This window comes from Silene latifolia, chromosome 3 (assembly GCF_048544455.1).
Source record: "Silene latifolia isolate original U9 population chromosome 3, ASM4854445v1, whole genome shotgun sequence".
Taxonomy (NCBI): Eukaryota; Viridiplantae; Streptophyta; class Magnoliopsida; order Caryophyllales; family Caryophyllaceae; genus Silene; species Silene latifolia.
Window position 1 is genome coordinate 21,172,000 of NC_133528.1, and position 17,039 is coordinate 21,189,038.

A 17,039-nucleotide genomic window follows, 5' to 3' on the forward strand; every position below is an offset into this window, starting at 1 on the left:
ATCTTAATCTGGTATAAAACTCCCTTATCTCTCTACAATATACTTTGCCAAGTTAACACACAACTTATCTCTTTAAGTTTACTGACTTGAGCGTCGGAGTGAGTACGCTCGGTACCAAGCCGAGCCCTCAGTTTGTTCATCTTTACAGGAGAGAGCGAAAGGAAGAGACAAACAAACGACGTCATTCTACAAGCTTAAGTGATCATAATCCTGCTCCGGAATTACACCCGGAACACGAAGCGTTTTCTCTTTCTCTATTTTTCGAAGCGTTACTCGGCGTAACACTTTCTTCCAAGGTAAACAAACAAATTCTTCCCCAACTTTTACTTGTTAATTAATTGTTGTCACCATGTCTTCTCGCGATGCTCGCCCAAGACTAACTCCGGGGCGAACCGTCGCATCCTGATGAACAGGAGCCACTGGTTGTCACCCCGATAGGGTTCGGAGGCCGCAAGTCGCCTTCTCCTGAAACTGATGAGAAATTTTTAGAGGATTTTGATGATGACGATGATGAAAAGACCCAATCTGATTCCGAGAGGCCGCAGTACTTGTGGCACGGCGAAGCCTGCTCGATTAAACCCGATCGTGTTTGGAGGAACAAGTTCGCTAGTGTCTCCGGGCCTGAACTTTTTGAAGACCATTACTCCTTCGGCAGGGGGTATAGAATTATTGTCCCTGAGGGTGATCAGGCAGTCTGTTGCCCTCCCGAAGGCTGTATCGGCGTGTACATCAGACATCTAGAGTATGGGCTCCGATTTCCTCTTAATGAACACGTTGCGGCCATAATCAAAGCCATGAACGTCGCCGTGGCACAACTGCATCCGTTGGCCATTAGGACAATTATTGGATTCGTGTGGTTTTGTCTTTTTAAAGGAGAGGCCCCAACGGTGAACCTTTTTCACCTGCTCCACCATCTTCGGCAGACTACCCTAGGCGGCACGAGGTGGTACAGCGTGCAGACCGAGCCGGGTTATATGACCGTCTCCAAGCTGACATCTTGTAAAGACTGGAAGGGGCGGTGGGTAGACGTCGAGGTTCCGGAGGACTATCCACTGCCCCGGTCCTTCCAGCGCCGCGTCAATTTGCGGTGTGGGAGTCAAGGGGAGCATGAAAGATATGTCTCCCGTAATAAGATTAAGATGGACGCCAAGAAGGTCTATCTTAAGGATGACGAAGTGCGGGCCATGAGCATGTTCGAGGCTGAGAGGGATGGTACGCCGAAGGGTTGGATGCCTCCGACGCATATCGTCCTTCAAGACGAGCCGCTTTGCCACGTCGGCCTCATACCGGCCCTCGGCCAGGGTGAGTGGGGTCGGTATGAGGCCCACCTTTGCTTTTATACTTCTGTATTTGAGCCTCGGTTTACTTCTTTTGCTTAACTGTTGACTTTGTTTCTTGCAGATCGATTTGGCCGGGATCTGTCTGTCTCCATCCTAAACAAGTTGGGACTTGACCAGGACGGGAGAGTTGTTGAGCTGCACCCTAAGGCCGCGCCGCGTGATCGCAGACTGGCCCCGCACGAACTCATAGAGCAGGCGTTGAAAGCAATGGATGTGGGGGCGACTCAAGCAGAGATTGGCGGTAACGTGCCGCGCCGAAAACCAAAAGCAATGTCTTCGGCGGCTACGACGTCAACTCCTACTCAGTCTCCAATCCCCGTAGTCCAAAAGGAGAAGGTGGTCGTCAATGTTGAAGAGGATGTCACCGTTCTGGAGGGTCCTCCTCCTTCAAATAAGAGGAAGGAAACAACGCCTGTTGCTGCTGTTACCGAGGCAGGAAAAGAGAAGGGGTCAGCCGGCCCTCTGTCCAAGAAGGCTAAGACTGGTACGGATCTAACCCATGGCTCGGATTTAGCAGGTTCTTTAGGCATTCCTGATGACAGGCTTTCTGATATGTCAATGAATGTTGACATGGATGCTTTGTCTGGGTTTTTTATAGATCAGTCGTCGCCGACTGTCGTTCTCACTGAACGGCAATTGGAGAAGCAGCCTGTGCAGACGGGCGATAAAAATGTCACCGCCGACTCCTCATCCGAGAAGGTTTCCCCCGTTCAGCTCAGGGCGGACGGCATAAGGTTGGCCAAGAGGCTGGTGAAGTGGGTGAACTAGCGGCACTCATCTTATCGAGCAAGAGAAGCTCGTGGCTCAAACTGCCCCTACGCTTGAACGGCTTAGGCTTGAGCTTGCCGCTGCTAAGAAGGAGGCCGAGAGGACGAAGAAGGACTTCCTGGCCACCATGAAGGACTTCCTCGCTGAGCGAAAGCTTCAGGAGGACGCTAAAAAGGTGGTCCTGGCCGAGAGAGCCAAGGTTGAGGTTGCGTTGGCTGATGCCGCCAAGCTGCGGGAGGAGAGAAACAAATTTGAGAGCGGCTATAAGGCCATGGTTGAGCAGAGGGAGAGATGGAAGTCCCTACATTCGGCCGAGGCGAAGGAGCACAAGGGCACAAAGGCTATCCTTGCTCAGAGGGAGAAGGATATTGAGATGCTGAAAACCGTTATCATCCCTGACATGTGTGCCCGGTACCGGGACCAAGCTGAAGATGCTACCAGGGATGCGATTAAAGAGCTCTTTCCTGAAGGCACCTTCACGTGGCAAGATTTTGACAGGCTTCTGGATGAGAAGGCGGCTGCTGCGGAGGCCAAGGCGGTGGCCGAGGCGAAGGCGGCGAAGGCTGCTCAGGAAGCTGCGGCCAAGGCGGCCCAAGATGATAAGGTGAAGGAGGTTAGAGAGGAGGCTGAGAGGGCAAAGGCAAGTGAAGCTGCCAAGCCGTCTTCTGGGCCGCCCACCGTTGGTGATGATGCTACTGCTGCCGGTGGCGAGCAGCAACAAGCATAGGAAGACGGGCGGTCGTCACCAGATTCACCCGGCCCTTCGGACAGCTTCAGCTGTTTGGGGGCCAACTATTGAGCCTTTCCTCCCTGCCATCCTTTTGGCGCTTCAAGTCTTAATGTTTGTAATCTTTTGTTGTTCCTTCTTTTTTTGTTAAACTTTGGTAAGTTGTGTTTAGGCTATCCCTATGGGGACGGTCGTCGACTTTGTTTTGCCTCACTTGTAAACATTTTTAATAAAGTTTGTTTATTTACCTTCGGCTTGGCCGAGGCTTTGATCTCATCCTCCATTCAGTTGTCTTCTTACGTTTTTAAACATATTGAGCGCTTTTTTGTTTTTACCTTCGGCTTGGCCGAGGCAGTTAGATTGCGTATCTCAACTGTACTTAAACGTTTTTAGCATATTGGTCGTGCCCTCTGCTGCATCTGAACAGGCCGAGGCAGCAGGGTTTACGTTCCCCAATTTGCTCAGCAACATGTTGGCATGTCGGTCGCTTCCTCCTCCACTCCCGGCTTTGGCCGAGGCGGTCAGATTTGCGCTTCCCAACTGCTGTTGTAAACATGTTAGCATATCGGTCGTTTCCCCGTCACTCCCGGCTTTGGCCGAGGCAATCGAAGTTACGGCTCGACTGCATTCGTATCTATAGACATATTGATCGCTTCCTCTGCCACTCCCGGATTGGCCGAGGCAGTCAGATTTGCGTTTCTCAACTGTACTTATACGTTCTTAAGCATGTTAGTCGCTTTCGCGAGTATCAACTGTATTTGTAGTGACTGCCCGGCTTTGGCCGTGGCGTCTACTAAGCATGTTGGTCGCTTTCGCGAGTATCAACTGCCATTGTAGTGACTGCCCGGCTTTGGCCGTGGCGTCTACTTTGGTACGACTACGGAGGGGACAAACATTTCGATGGAAAACTTGGATCACTCTTCATAAGATATAATCACGCGTTGGGGTGCCCACAACGGTCTCGGACACCTCCGTCGCTATACGAAATACTTCCTAAGGTTGTCGGTGTTCCAGTGGCTCATTAGAGGCACACCCTCCATGTCTGTCAGCCGGTATGTCCCCGACCTCATTTCTTCAACCACCCTGTAGGTTCCTTCCCAGTTGGCCGTCATTTTACCATGGATGTTTCCTTTGTTGGTCGCGGCCGACTTTCTCAGGACTAGATCTCCTACTCTTAAGTCCCTTTTGTGGACCCTACGGTTGTATGCTCTTCTCATTCGGTTTTGATATACTGCCAAGTTTAGCCGTGCCGTATCTCGACTCTCTTCGACCAGGTCTAGGGAGGCTCTCAGGCCTTCTTCATTTTCGACTGGGTTAAAGGTTTGCGTTCTGAATGTCGGCACCGCTGCTTCAATTGGAAGGACGGCCTCAGACCCATAGACTAGGTGGAATGGACTGTACCATGTTGCCTCTTTTTCCGTGGTTCGAAGTGACCACAGGACGCCGGGTAGTTCATCAGCCCATCTTCCCTTTAGATCTTCAACCTTCTTCTTCAACCCATTCAGTATTGTTTTATTAGCTGCCTCCGCCTGCCCGTTGCTCTGAGGGTGGCAGACGAAGGAGTACGCAAATTTGATACCAAGCTCTTCCAACCAATTCATAACCATGTCGCTCCAAAACTCTCGGCCGTGGTCAAATACAATGACTTGGGGCAACCCAAAACGAGTTATGATGTTCTCCCAAATCACCTTTCTTACGGCCGCCGTGGTCTTGGCAGGTACCGCGACAGCCTCGACCCATTTGGTGAAGTAGTCAACGGCGACAATCAGGTACTTCCTTCCTCCGGAGGCCGTTAGAAATGGTCCTAATAAATCCATCCCCCACTGTGCAAATGGTAGGGGACTAAGTACTGGCTGCAGGTCTCGGGAAGGTTCATGTATTACCGGAGCATGCATCTGACAATTCTTGCACTTCTTGGTTTTTGCCCTAGAATCTTTCAGCATGGTAGGCCAGAAGTAGCCGGCTCGGAGAGCTTTGTGGGCTAGCGTTCTCGCCCCCATGTGGTGTCCGCAGATGCCTTCGTGAATCTCTATCAGTATAAGCTCCGCGTCGGCTGGGCCGACATATTTCAAGAGTGGTCTTATCACGGACCTTCTGTATAATTCTCCTTCGAACACCAAGTACCTTGCGGCGATCCTTCTTATCTTCTGAGAGAGACAGCGGTCCTCCGGTAACTCTTTTGTCAGCTTGTATTTCATTATCGGAGTCATCCACGTCGTCTCGGCTTCGATGTCGCCCACCATGCCGACGGTCTCAGTGATGCTTTTAGCATTCCTGATATCCACCAAAGCACGGTTCGACCGACATTTTGGTGCTTGAAGCGGCAAGTTTTGAGAGAGCGTCGGCTCGGTTGTTCTCAGACCTGGGGATGCACTGTATTTGGAAAGATTTCAATTTTGAGGTGTCAGCTTTTACCCTTTCCAGGTACCTTACCATCCCATCGTCTCGAGTCTCATACTCTCCGCGGATTTGATTAGTCACTAAGAGTGAGTCTGTTTTCACCACAATATGCTCCGCCCCGGCAGCTCTAGCTAACTCGACTCCAGTTATCACCGCCTCATATTAGGATTCGTTATTTGAGGCCGAGAAGGTAAACTTCAAGGCGTACTCAAACTCGTCCCCGTTAGGGCTGATGATAAGGATGCCGGCTCCTGAGCTGTTCGCCGTGGAGGACCCGTCGGTATACACTTCCCACACGCCGGGATGTGATTCTTCTTGATATGTGCACTCAGCCAGGAAGTCTGCAAGCGCTTGCCCCTTTATCGAAGGCCTCGGCTTGTACTGAATGCCAAAGCCGGAGAGCTCCACCGCCCATTTGATAAGTCTGCCGGATTTTTCAAATTTTTCCAATGCTTTCTCCAATGGCTGGTCGGTTAAGACCGTCACGGGATGTGCGTCGAAGTAGGGTTTCAGCTTCTTTGCGGCAACGACGACGGCGAAGGCCGCTTTTTCGATCAGTGGGTAATTTCTTTCGGCGGCCCAGCGGTGTATGGCGATAAAGTAGATTGGGCACGCTGCTTATTTTCTTCCCGACGATTACGGCATTGACCGTGGCCGAGGTAATCGCTAAGTATAGATATAGCGTCTCCCCAGTCGGCACGGACGGGGTCGGTAGTGTCAGAAGGTGGGCTTTCAGTTGCTTGAAAGCCGTGCTCTGTTCCTCCCCCCAGCTAAAGTTTTTATTCCCTTTCAGCACTTTAAAGAACGGAGTGCTCTTGTCGGCTGACCGAGAGATGAAACAGGCGAGAGCCGCCATCCTTCCGGTCAGCATCATAACCTCTTTTCGATTTCTCGGCTCCGGTAGGTCTAGTATTGCTTGGACTTTCTCTGAATTGGCATCAATTCCCCTGGCGCTGACAAGCACGCCGAGGAACTTGCCGGCCCGGACACCGAAGTTGCATTTCTTTGGGTTAAGCTTCATTTCGTATTTCCTTAGTGAACAAAATGTTTCGCTCAAATCGGCTAAGTGCTCGCTGTCAGACTTGCTTTTTACAATAGCATCGTCGACGTAAGCCTCGATGTTTCGCCCTTTTTTATCTTGAAACACTTTGTCCACCAATCTGGTGTAAGTTGCGCCAGCGTTCTTCAAACCGAACAGCATCATTTTATACATGTATGTGCCGTGAATGGTGATGAATGCGCACTTAGGCATGTCTTCTTCGGCCATGAATACCTGATGATACCCTGAGAAGGCGTCTAGCAGGCTTAGCATAGTGTAGCCTGCCGTGGCGTCAACTAAACTGTCTATTCGAGGCAAGGGATAGCAATCTTTAGGGCACGCTTTATTAAGATTGGTAAAATCAACACACATCCTCCACGCCCCTGACGACTTCCTCACCATTACAACATTTGCTAGCCACTCAGGGTAAGTACAAGGCATGATAAAGCCCGCCGCTAATAATTTGTCTACTTCAGCTTTGATGGCCTCATCCTTCTCGGCCGAGCAGTTCCTCATCTTCTGCTTGACAGGGCGAGCGGTGGAGAGTACGTTCAGCTTGTGAACGATCACCTCCCGGCTCACGCCTGGCATCTCGGCTGCTGAGTATGCGAAGACATCTTTGTTCTTCCTCAGCAAGGCTAGGAGATCGGCTCTGAATTTTGGCTCCAGGTCGACACCGACAGTTACGGTGCGCTACGGTCTCGGCTCCTTCGACCATGCCGACATTAGTATTCATCGGGTCGCCCTCCTGCTGCAAGGATGGGCTCTTCCCTTTCTCTGACTTCTTCGCCACTTTGAGGGATTGCATGTTGCACCCCGTGGCAGACACTTGGATGTTGACGATTTCATCTCTCTCGTCCTTTGAGATGAGCTTTTTTGCTTCCCCCCGGTCCGAGACGTACATCAATGTCAGGGCCCGGATGGACATCACTGCATCGGCCTCGCTCAAAGTGACTCGGCCTATGAGAACATTGTAGGCAGACGAACCATCAATAACCACGAACTCGGATAAAACATTTTTAGCCGCGTCCGCTTGGCCGAACATCACCGTGATCGATTGACCCTGTGGGTACGGGTCGGCCGGAGAGAAGTCAGTATAGCGGGTTAGCGCAGGGGCTCAGGTCTCCAATCTTCAGACCGAGATTAAGAAAGCACTCCCTGAACATGATGTTCGTGTAGGCGCCTGTGTCAATCAGGCACCTTTTGACCAAGTGGTTGGCTATATCTAGATGGACTACGAGTGGGTCGCTGTGCGGGGCAACGACTCCTTCGTAGTCCTTCTTTCCGATGGTTATATCGGGGATGGTGGAAGCGGGGATCGCTGTTTTGGGCACAAAGTTGATGGCTTGGTACAACTCATTTAGGTGCCGTTTGTGCCCATTAGCTGACCCACCGTTCTCGTTTCCCCCGATGACAACCTGGATCACTCCCATCCGTTGGAATACTGATTTTCTATTCGCCCCGTCGGCGCTTGCTCCTGGGCCCCCAGCTACATACTTGCTGAGGCTCCCCTTTCGGATTAGCTCCTCGATGGCGTTCCTTAGATGCCGACAGTTGTCGGTTTTATGGCCGGTGTGGCCGTGGTACTCGCAAAACTAGCTTGTGTCGCCGTCCCCCCTCGCCTTGGGGGGCCTTGCCCACTTCTGGCCATCATTCTTGCTTAGGGTGAAGACCTCGGCTGGAGAGGCGACCAGGGGGGTGAGACTGTTGTACCGCTTCTGGGTGTACGGTCCCGAACTCCCCCAGCGCCTGCCGAGTGCTGTTTCCTATTAAATCTCTCAGGCTGTGACCTATTCCCGTCACGGCGTCCTTCATCTATGTTGTCCCGGCGGCTCTTCCTCTCTGGATGCCCAGCTTCACTGTGGCCTACCCAGGTTTTGTGATAGTCCTCCACCTTTACGGCTCGGTCGGCCATCTTTCTGGCGGAGTCTAGGTTGAGGTCTTCGCACTTGATCAACTCGTTTTTTAACTCACCTTTCGGGAGGCCTTTCATCAGCGCGAAGGCCGCCAGTTCAGTGTTCAGCTCACGGATCTGCTGAACCTTAGCGTCGAACCTTTTCACATAGCTTCGGAGGGACTCGTCCTCCCCCTGTCGGATAGTTAGGAGATCTGATGTCTCCACGGCCCTTCTCTTGTTGCAAGCATACTGGGCTAGGAAATTGTCTCTCAGGTCGGCATAATAGTATACCGAGCCATTAGGTAGCCCCTTGTACCAACTCTGAGCCATCCCATGCAGGGTCGTTGGGAAGACTCGGCACCACACCTCATCAGGCTGCTCCCATACCGACATGTACGACTCGAAAGCCTCGGCATGGTCGGTTGGGTCGTTATCCCCTTTGTATGATATTGGCGACAGCTTCAGTTTAGTCGGCACAGGGACTTCGAGGACATAGGCACTGAGGGGCTGTCTGACCAGGTGTCGAATGACACGCGGCGATTGGCTCCTCGCAACCTTAGTCCGACTTCTCTCCCTCTGGCGGGAAGGGCTTCTTGTTGTCCGACTTTGGTGAGTCGGACTTCTTTCATTCCTTCGGGGGTGGCCTCGTTGTTGCCGCGGCGACGCTGTCCTCCCGCGAGTGAGGGAAGGACTTAGGTCTGCCACTGGCACCACGGGCTCTGTCGGCGTCCTAGCATGCCCAGCTCCTTGTATCGCTCCGGTCAAGTTGTTCGGAGTCACTTTATGGGCCCTGGTCACCTGTGGGTGCGCTGCCGTCACCGTCGTCGTGACAGGGGTGATCGGCGTACTACCCATCAGGTCCAGGAATAGCTTTAATTTGGCCGCATCGACCGCATGTCCAATGACGGTGACTAAGTCGGCAGGCAGCGGCGTTTCTGGCTCTTTTGGCATCCCGTACGCCGGTTCAGTGACTCGGCCGGTGGGGGACTGCCCGATCTCAGAATTGCGGAACGTGTCATCCTGGAAAAATGCAGTTCCTTCACTCACAGTTTCTTGTTGCTTTGACATCTTCTTAGCTCTTTGAATGGTTTTGGTTCTTTTTTTTTTTTGTAAGGTAGGTGACTAGCTTTTAGTATCTATTCCCACAGACGGCGCCAATTGTTCCGGGTGTAATTCCGGAGCAGGATTATGACCACTTAAGCTTGTTGAATGATGTCGTTTGGTTGTCTCTTCCTTTCACTCTCTCCTGTAAAGATGAACAAACTGAGGGCTCGGCTTGGTACCGAGCGTACTCACTCCGACGCTCAAGTCAGTAAACTTAGAGAGATAAGTTGTGTGTTAACTTGGCAAAGTATATTGTAGAGAGATAAGGGAGTTTATACCAGATTTAGATGATTTTCGGATCCTTTTCTCAATGAGAGAAGTGGAGTATTTATAGACTTTCACCTTTTGTCACGTAGTGGCCAAGTGGCATAGCAGGTGGAAAGACCGTCTTACCCTCGGCCGAGGGACCCATGGCAGGCCGGCAGGCCTGGTTGACTCCATGCCAAGGGGACTGGATGTGAGTACGCGGATATGCCTCTCGGTCGGCTAGTTGCCGAGCCGAGACCCAAGTGACAGGCCGACAGGCTTTGTCGGTTAGGCTGTCAATATGTTGACTTGCTGTTTTTTGGCTTTGACCTTGCTCAATATGTTGACTCGGTCAGCGGGTGCAGAATATGCCCCATCAACTAATACTAATAATATTAATATTCATAATAATAATAATAGTATACATATGGTAAATTAGTAATTTCTTAACAGTTTCCTAAATACGACCTTTTTACTACGGAGTAGTATAAAAGCAAGGCATGACCTACATAATAGTTTTTATTCGCATATTTTACACATAAAGGGAGATCTAAGGCAGGAAGAATTTAGTTTTTATTATTGTCTCAAGGTAAGAGCGTCTTATAATTTAATGTATTGACTTTGTAATTGTTATACCTCGTAGACTAGACAACTGTTTGACGAACTAAGACCGTCACCATGACCGTGGGACACCAGGGAGTGACGGGAAACATGTTGGACCATCGTTGACTGGCGGGAAGGGGTGGTTTGCTGGTGTTTTTGGGGGTTGTTGAAAGGGATATGCAGTGTGTGTTTATACGGATTTTATCCTTTTACCGTGACTGTTTTGAGATCAGACCTGGGTGGTTGGCTCGTGGGTGGCTAGTAGACTTAGGTAGTGGTGTTGGGGTGGCTTTAGGTGGCGGTTTGTGGTGATGGTGGTCGGATTTCGCGAAAACAGAGAAAACCAGGGGGTTGTTGGTTGTTGCCTAAACCGAGAAAAGGAAGGGGCTTTAAAACCCTATCGTGACACGACCGGAACTGGGTTTGGGTCGGGTTTGTGCTGGTGGTTGTGGCGTGCCAGGAGCGTGATGAGAGGCTGTCGTGGTGGCACGTGGTGGTTGAAAACAGGGTAGTTCATGGTATTGTTAGTGTTTGTATTAGGACCGTGTAACCCATAGCGTAGGTACAACTAAAACCATGAATGTGTGGCTTGACCCGAGACCATGGTTGGGTTGGCGGTGATGGGTATGGTGGAGGATGATGGTGACCTATAAAGGTGGTGGTGGTCGTAAGTAATAGCTAAACATTGAGTTGTGTATGTCGGATTTTCGGTATTGGTGGTGTTTGTTGTTGTTTTTGCTAGGCGGGAATAGGGGAGCCGTGTAGAGTGTTGCTACTGGTTGTTGGTGCGTGGCTGGGTGGTTGGTGTAGTGGTGGTTCACGGTGGCGTCAGACTGCTTGTGGTTGCCGTGTAGAATGGTGTAGAGGGGGACGTGTTGGTGGGTAGTAGAACACGGTTCAAATCGTGTTATGGGGGGATGTTTGATGAATGATGATCATGAGTGGTAAGTAGGTTTAATAAAATTGTTAATGGTGGATTTAAGAGAACTAATTAATTAGTTTATTAATTATTAATAATACATATATTGCTAATTTACGTAATAATATAATTATTATAATTAATGAATAAGTAAGATACAAAATTAGTTCAATTGTTTATATTTCATGTAATGAGAATGATTAGTAATTATAATTAACAAATGGTACACTTGAGATGGCCGATGGATCGATCATGTTACGAATCCATCGAACAATCGTGCAATGTACCACTTCCCATTGTGCGAGCAAGTTTTCCTCAGTAGGTTTTTTGATAGTACCGTCGCAGAATCCGAATTTGTGACGAGACTTAAGCGATATACGAATATCACGGCTCCAATCCTCATAATTAGAATGAGTTAGAGAAATGCTAGAGATTTTATGCTCGGGATGTCATGAGATCCGAGATAGAAAGGTGATAAAGGATCGATCTTGAAGGTAATATCAACGGCTTGATCACCAACCATGTCGACGATAAGTTTTGTGTAAAAAAAAATAGGGTTTGATGAAAATATTTAATTGGCTCGATACCATGTTAATGAAGGAAGCATCAGAATGTGTTTGGGAATTTTGTGATGATCTCATTAGATAAATTAGGAGCCAATATATAGTACAATCAAGCAACTAATTGATAGCTAAAATAAAGGAGCATATATCTCTAAAATAGAAAAAGAGATAACTGACTTAGTCCCTGTTCTTTTGGACTTAAAGTCACTTAATTTAAGTTCACTTCAGATCCTATAAGTTTAGTTCAGTTCAGTTCAGTTCAGATCTTATAAGTTCAGTTCAGATCCTATAAGTTCAGTTCAGTTCAGTTCAGATCCTATAAGTTCAGTTCAGTTCAGATCAGATTAGTTTCAGTCCAAAAGAACAGAGTCTTAGCAGCTAAATAATAGGCTCGAGACTCTCGCTTAACACCCTCATCCATTTAGAACCTAGGTGGAATTTTCCATTACAGCTCTACATTTACTATCCTTTTATTTCCGTTTTAATTTAGATCGTATCAATTGGTATTAGAGCCAACTTTCCTCTCGACTTGTGGGATTTCCTGGAAAAAAAATAAAATAAAAGAGTCTTCTATCTCCTACCATATGGCGTACTCCGACTCCAACTTTTTTGACAAGTTACTGGATAATTTTGGCAATTTCATGACAATGGAGCAAATTGCAAAATTTGCTTTGACAAGTAAGGTAATTCTATCCTGCAAAATTGACTTGTTAAACTCATTTCATGATCTATTAATGAGAGGGTTATGGAAACGGTCTTCAAATGGATGCATATATCCGTTGGATAATCGTTATGAAAGGATTTTGTATGTTGAAATAAATAAGGAGTACGAGGTTGATTTGGAAAAATCATTGGAAAAATTGAGAAAGTGAAGTGTTGCACACAAGGTGTTTGCTGAAAGCTCCAACCAAAATCCAATTGAATCATCTCTTGCCGAAAATAGTGGTACACAAGTTGATGTTGTTGACATTGGTACGGTGGAAACTCCTGAGGTAAATGATGTCTCAATAGTCAATCATGAGGGTGTAAAGTGCTTGACAAAATGTCTCACCCAAGCTCATGTAAGGACATTGCTCTAACTAGAGAAATAGCTGAGCGTGAGTGCATTGAAGGTGATTATGATGTCACTTTGGTAGTTTATCAAGACCCAAACGACCCTTTTAAATACTAGCAGCACCAAGTGGTGGTGAAATTGGCTGCCTTAGAACACTTACACTTTCATGATTTGGTCATTATGGATGCAAGTAAAGAACTCTTCTGTAAGTTTTTAAGCACTATCTTTGATGGCTGCCAACTTTCTGCCCAAATCTCTCATGATGACAACAAGCTCCCCTGTAGAAATTCCTACTATGACTCTTCTGGTTTTCATGTTGTTAATCGTGGTACTAATAGAATTTCCATGCCATATGATCCTGGAATCGTATTAAGCAATATGTCACTCTTTCATATCACCTACACCCTTGAGGACAAGGATGGTTATAGGGGTGAGGAAGGTATTAGACTAAGGTCAGATTTTTGCAAGATGCTGCAGACCTATCACCTAAGCCACGTGCTCTAGAACAAATGAAATCACTATGGAAGTTTCTGTCCAGCAAGAGCGTGAACTCTGTGGCTATACGAGTCTTTGACCCGGGAGGGAAAAAACTCTCTCTTCACTAGTGAAACTTGGCTAATAAGGAAGGTACCTTATTAGAAGGCGAAGGTTATAACAGTTTTGAAATGGAAGCCACAAATGTTTTTGGAGAGTGACAAACACCATATGAATGGCATTATCTTTGTCTTTGATTCTGGTAGCCACTCTACACCTAGGACCTTAGTTGCCAGAAATTTGAAGCTCAAACAAGGGAATTTGCTGCACAAGTTTCAATTCACTAAAGAACAAGGACCTTACGGAAGTACTTTGATCTTTGATCCGGGTGGTGTTAACCTTGCTCTACGTACTCATCCAAATATCATTATGCCATGGGATCGCTCCGAAAGGGAGACTAATAGAGTAAGCAACATATTGATGCATAAGGACTCCTTCAAGCATTTCAAGCAGAACTTGAGGATAGCAATTGATAATATGGTGACTATTTTGCAATCTGGAAAAAATATTTTATGATATGCCTTGCTTCAATTGTGACTTGTCTTTGATCCTTGAGGACAAGGATCGTTTCAAGAGCCGGGTATTGATACACACCCATTATATAAGGAGGGGTATTTTAGTCATTTCAGCTTAGTTTTAGTTAGGCTATATAAGCCACTACTTGCTATTGTTTCATTTTATCCATTATGAATGAATTTATGAACAAAATGTGAGAACCCTCATCCATTTAGAACCTAGGTGGAATTTTCCATTACAGCTCTACTCTAGTAGCCTATCGAATTTATATTTGAACAGCTACATTTACTATCCTTTTATTTCCGTCCTAATTTAGATAGTATCATAGTTTTACACAACTGTCCAATCATTTTGAATATGCACATCAGCACTCTCCTTCTGCTGCCCAGCGTTACTGTGCAGTGGCGGAGGGTCGTAAGAGTTGCTTGAATGATTATGTAAAGGACTCTTTTAATTATGACCAATTTTTTTGTATTTTCACGCAATAGAAACTTAAAATGGAGATTGCAGGATCCATTTTATCGACACATATGCGATACGCCTATTTGCCTAACTTTCTTGATCTTGTTCTTAGACTTCTTACCTGAGCTCTGAGATGAAATTGTCTGTGAACTTATCACCAATCATAGTGAATACCACAAAAAATGTCAGAGTTAAGAGAGAATATCGGATATACAACCATTGATCTCGGAGTAGCACCTCAGGTAGTGACGCTATATGAAGACGGTCTGCCTAATGCGATAGATTCATCAGAGATATTGAAATCTGTAAAGGGGCATGTTGTTTGCTTTCCTTTGGAATACATGAGGGATGAAGATTTGAGACCCATGTTCCATGAAGGAGAATTTTACACATCTGATGTACACATTTTACATGGGGTTTAAAAGATTTGACCCCTATTGAAGAGAAGACTACAATTTTTATATAGGGTTTAAAAGGTTCCGTTTTACCCTTTAGGATGGTAAAGGAAGGGGTCACATACTCACATATACTCACATGTACACATTTTACAGACAAGTTCTTAATTGGTTTTTTGTGAGACGGTTTTACAATATAGTAATACTAGTGGAAAACGAACCACAAACAGGATTTGTTGGTCATCTTATATGAAGTTATCAAGCAAACTAAAATACGGAGTAATGTTTTCCAACATAGTAACTGTTGACTTAATTAGTCTCCTCTAAGGCGCTTTTACACCTAGTATTGTTTTTCTTACCATTGTGTAAAACGGATTTCAATTACCTCAAAATATGGAGATGGAGATATTTTTTTTTTTTTTTGACAATCGGGTTAAAAGAGTTCTACAGTTTGGTAGCACGCTTAGCTAACCTATGAGCGGCTTTATTACAAATTCTAGAAACATAAGCAAAAGAAACGCAGTGAAAGTTTGCCGCTAATTCAGTGATATCTTCAACAGTATTCCTAATCCAATGTTTGAGTTGAGAACACTTCAGAACTTGAGCAAGAACCTGTAGACAATCAGATAAAATAGTAACATGGAGGATATTGCGAGAGAGCGTCCACCTCAAGGCCTCCCTAATTGCCAAAGCTTCAGCCTGCTCAGCATTCTCAGCACTTCCTTTGATACAGAATTCAGACACAACCTCATTATCAAACATGATACACCCACCCAAACCAGCAACAAGCTCTTTTGACCATGCAGCATCCATATAAATATGAGACTGTGAGCAGTTAAGAGTGTAACACCCCACGATAATTGAAGAGGTCCAGTGATAGGCTTAAATGACTAGTGCTTAAAAAGATTTGAAGTACTACTCATATCAACAAAGTGCACTTTCTTTTATGGTCATCCATGCGAAAGAACTCCAAAGTTAAGCGTGCTTGTCTGGGAGTAGTCTTAGGATGGGTGACCTCCTGGGAAGGTTTCCGGGATGCGCATGAGCGAGGACAAAATGCGTTGTAAAGGACTCGTGTTGATCTGTGGGCCATGTACACAGCCTGGTGAGCTATCATAAGTAATCGCTCCCGACCCGGTTTGGACCGGGGTGTTACAAAGAGAACCCTGGATCAAAGGAAAGGGAACTCCATTCCTAAGGTTAGTCAATTCTTCCTCCAAAGGTGTTTGGAATGACACGGACTCTAATTTCTTATCCTCAGCCAAAAGAGCCCATTTAAGAGAATCTTGGTATAGTAAGATAGCACCAATAGGGGAACACTCAGAATTATCAAAGACCTTTCTGCACCTTACCACCCAAATAGTCCAAAAAGTACACAAAAAGGAAAGACAAGCCTCTTGTTTATTATCAACCTTAAAAAGAACAGAAAGCCAATTGCAAACCCAAGACTGGAGGTTCAAATTAACCCCTGAATGAGCCCGGATCCCCAAAACACTTCCAGCCCAAACTCTACTAGCAAATGAACAATCACGAAAAAGATGGTCAGGCGTTTCCGTTTCTTGTGAATCGCAAAGCACGCAAGTAAATGGACCATCAAAACCCCTCTTTAAGAAACCCTCCCCACAAGGCAAAGATTCAGTGAGAGTTTTCCAAATAAGAATGATCCAGCTTTTCGGCCCTGGTAGATTCCATAGGATTTTCTGAAAGACACTCATACACGCAGCTGGAACTCTTGAAAGGTCCTTCGATGTAGCTGAAGTATTCCAGGAGTTTTTTAGAGCAATGTGGTAGCCAATCTTAACTGAGTAATCTCCAGATGAAGAAGCCGACCAAAAGAAGTTATCACTGCCTTCAGAGCATCGAATCGGAATAGCAAGAATGTCTTTCACAGAGGTTTCATCAAAAAACATAGACACTAATCTACGGTCCCAACACCTATTGTTACAAATAATGTGTTTGATTCTCAAGTTACTCAAATTAGGGGGATCGGTAAGAAGCTCTAAACATCGTGGTTTCGGCGCCCTTCCATTAACCCATCTAGTGTTCCAAACACTAAGATCAGAAGGTGGAGAGATGTTCCAAGCTAAAAAGAGGTTTAATGAGTTGAAGGCTCCAAGCAATACCTTTCCATCCCCAAGAAGAATTACTCTTACCATTATTAAAAAGCAGATTGCCATCTCGCCACCTTAGGCCATATTTAGCACCTATAGACCTACTAAGAATAGAATCTAGGTGTGTGATCATTCTCCATCCAATCTTTGCTAAGAGAGCTTAATTGAACTCTTTCATACGTCTAATACCCAGACCACCATTCCCTTTAGGTTGGCTTAGGAATAGCCGACTACACCAACTAATAGAAGGAGATTTCTTTTGACCCGCCCACCAAAAATGTGACAATATAGCATCTAATCTTTTTGTCACACTTATCGGTATTTTAAATACCAATAGAAAGTAAACAGAAAGGGAAGGCAA

The 17,039-nt window shown here is 46.5% G+C and overlaps 1 protein-coding gene across 1 annotated transcript; it reads right to left on the minus strand.

The window, feature by feature from the left end:
* Positions 1–15,011: 15,011 nt before the first annotated feature.
* LOC141648809 (uncharacterized) lies at positions 15,012–16,723 on the minus strand. The gene is made up of 2 exons (XM_074457524.1): positions 15,713–16,723; positions 15,012–15,392 (listed from the first exon to the last, which is right to left on the minus strand). Exons 1-2 carry the CDS (start codon positions 16,721–16,723, stop codon positions 15,012–15,014), a joined length of 1,392 nt encoding a protein of 463 aa, XP_074313625.1.
* Between the last annotated feature and the right edge of the window lie 316 nt (positions 16,724–17,039).

Coding starts and splice junctions, on each gene's coding strand:
- LOC141648809 (XM_074457524.1), bottom strand. CDS start 16,723: ATGGTAAGAGTAATTCTTCTTGGGGATGGAAAGGTATTGCTTGGAGCC. Junction 15,393..15,712: donor GTTCTCTTTGTAACACCCCG/GTCCAAACCGGG, acceptor AACTGCTCACAG/TCTCATATTTATATGGATGC.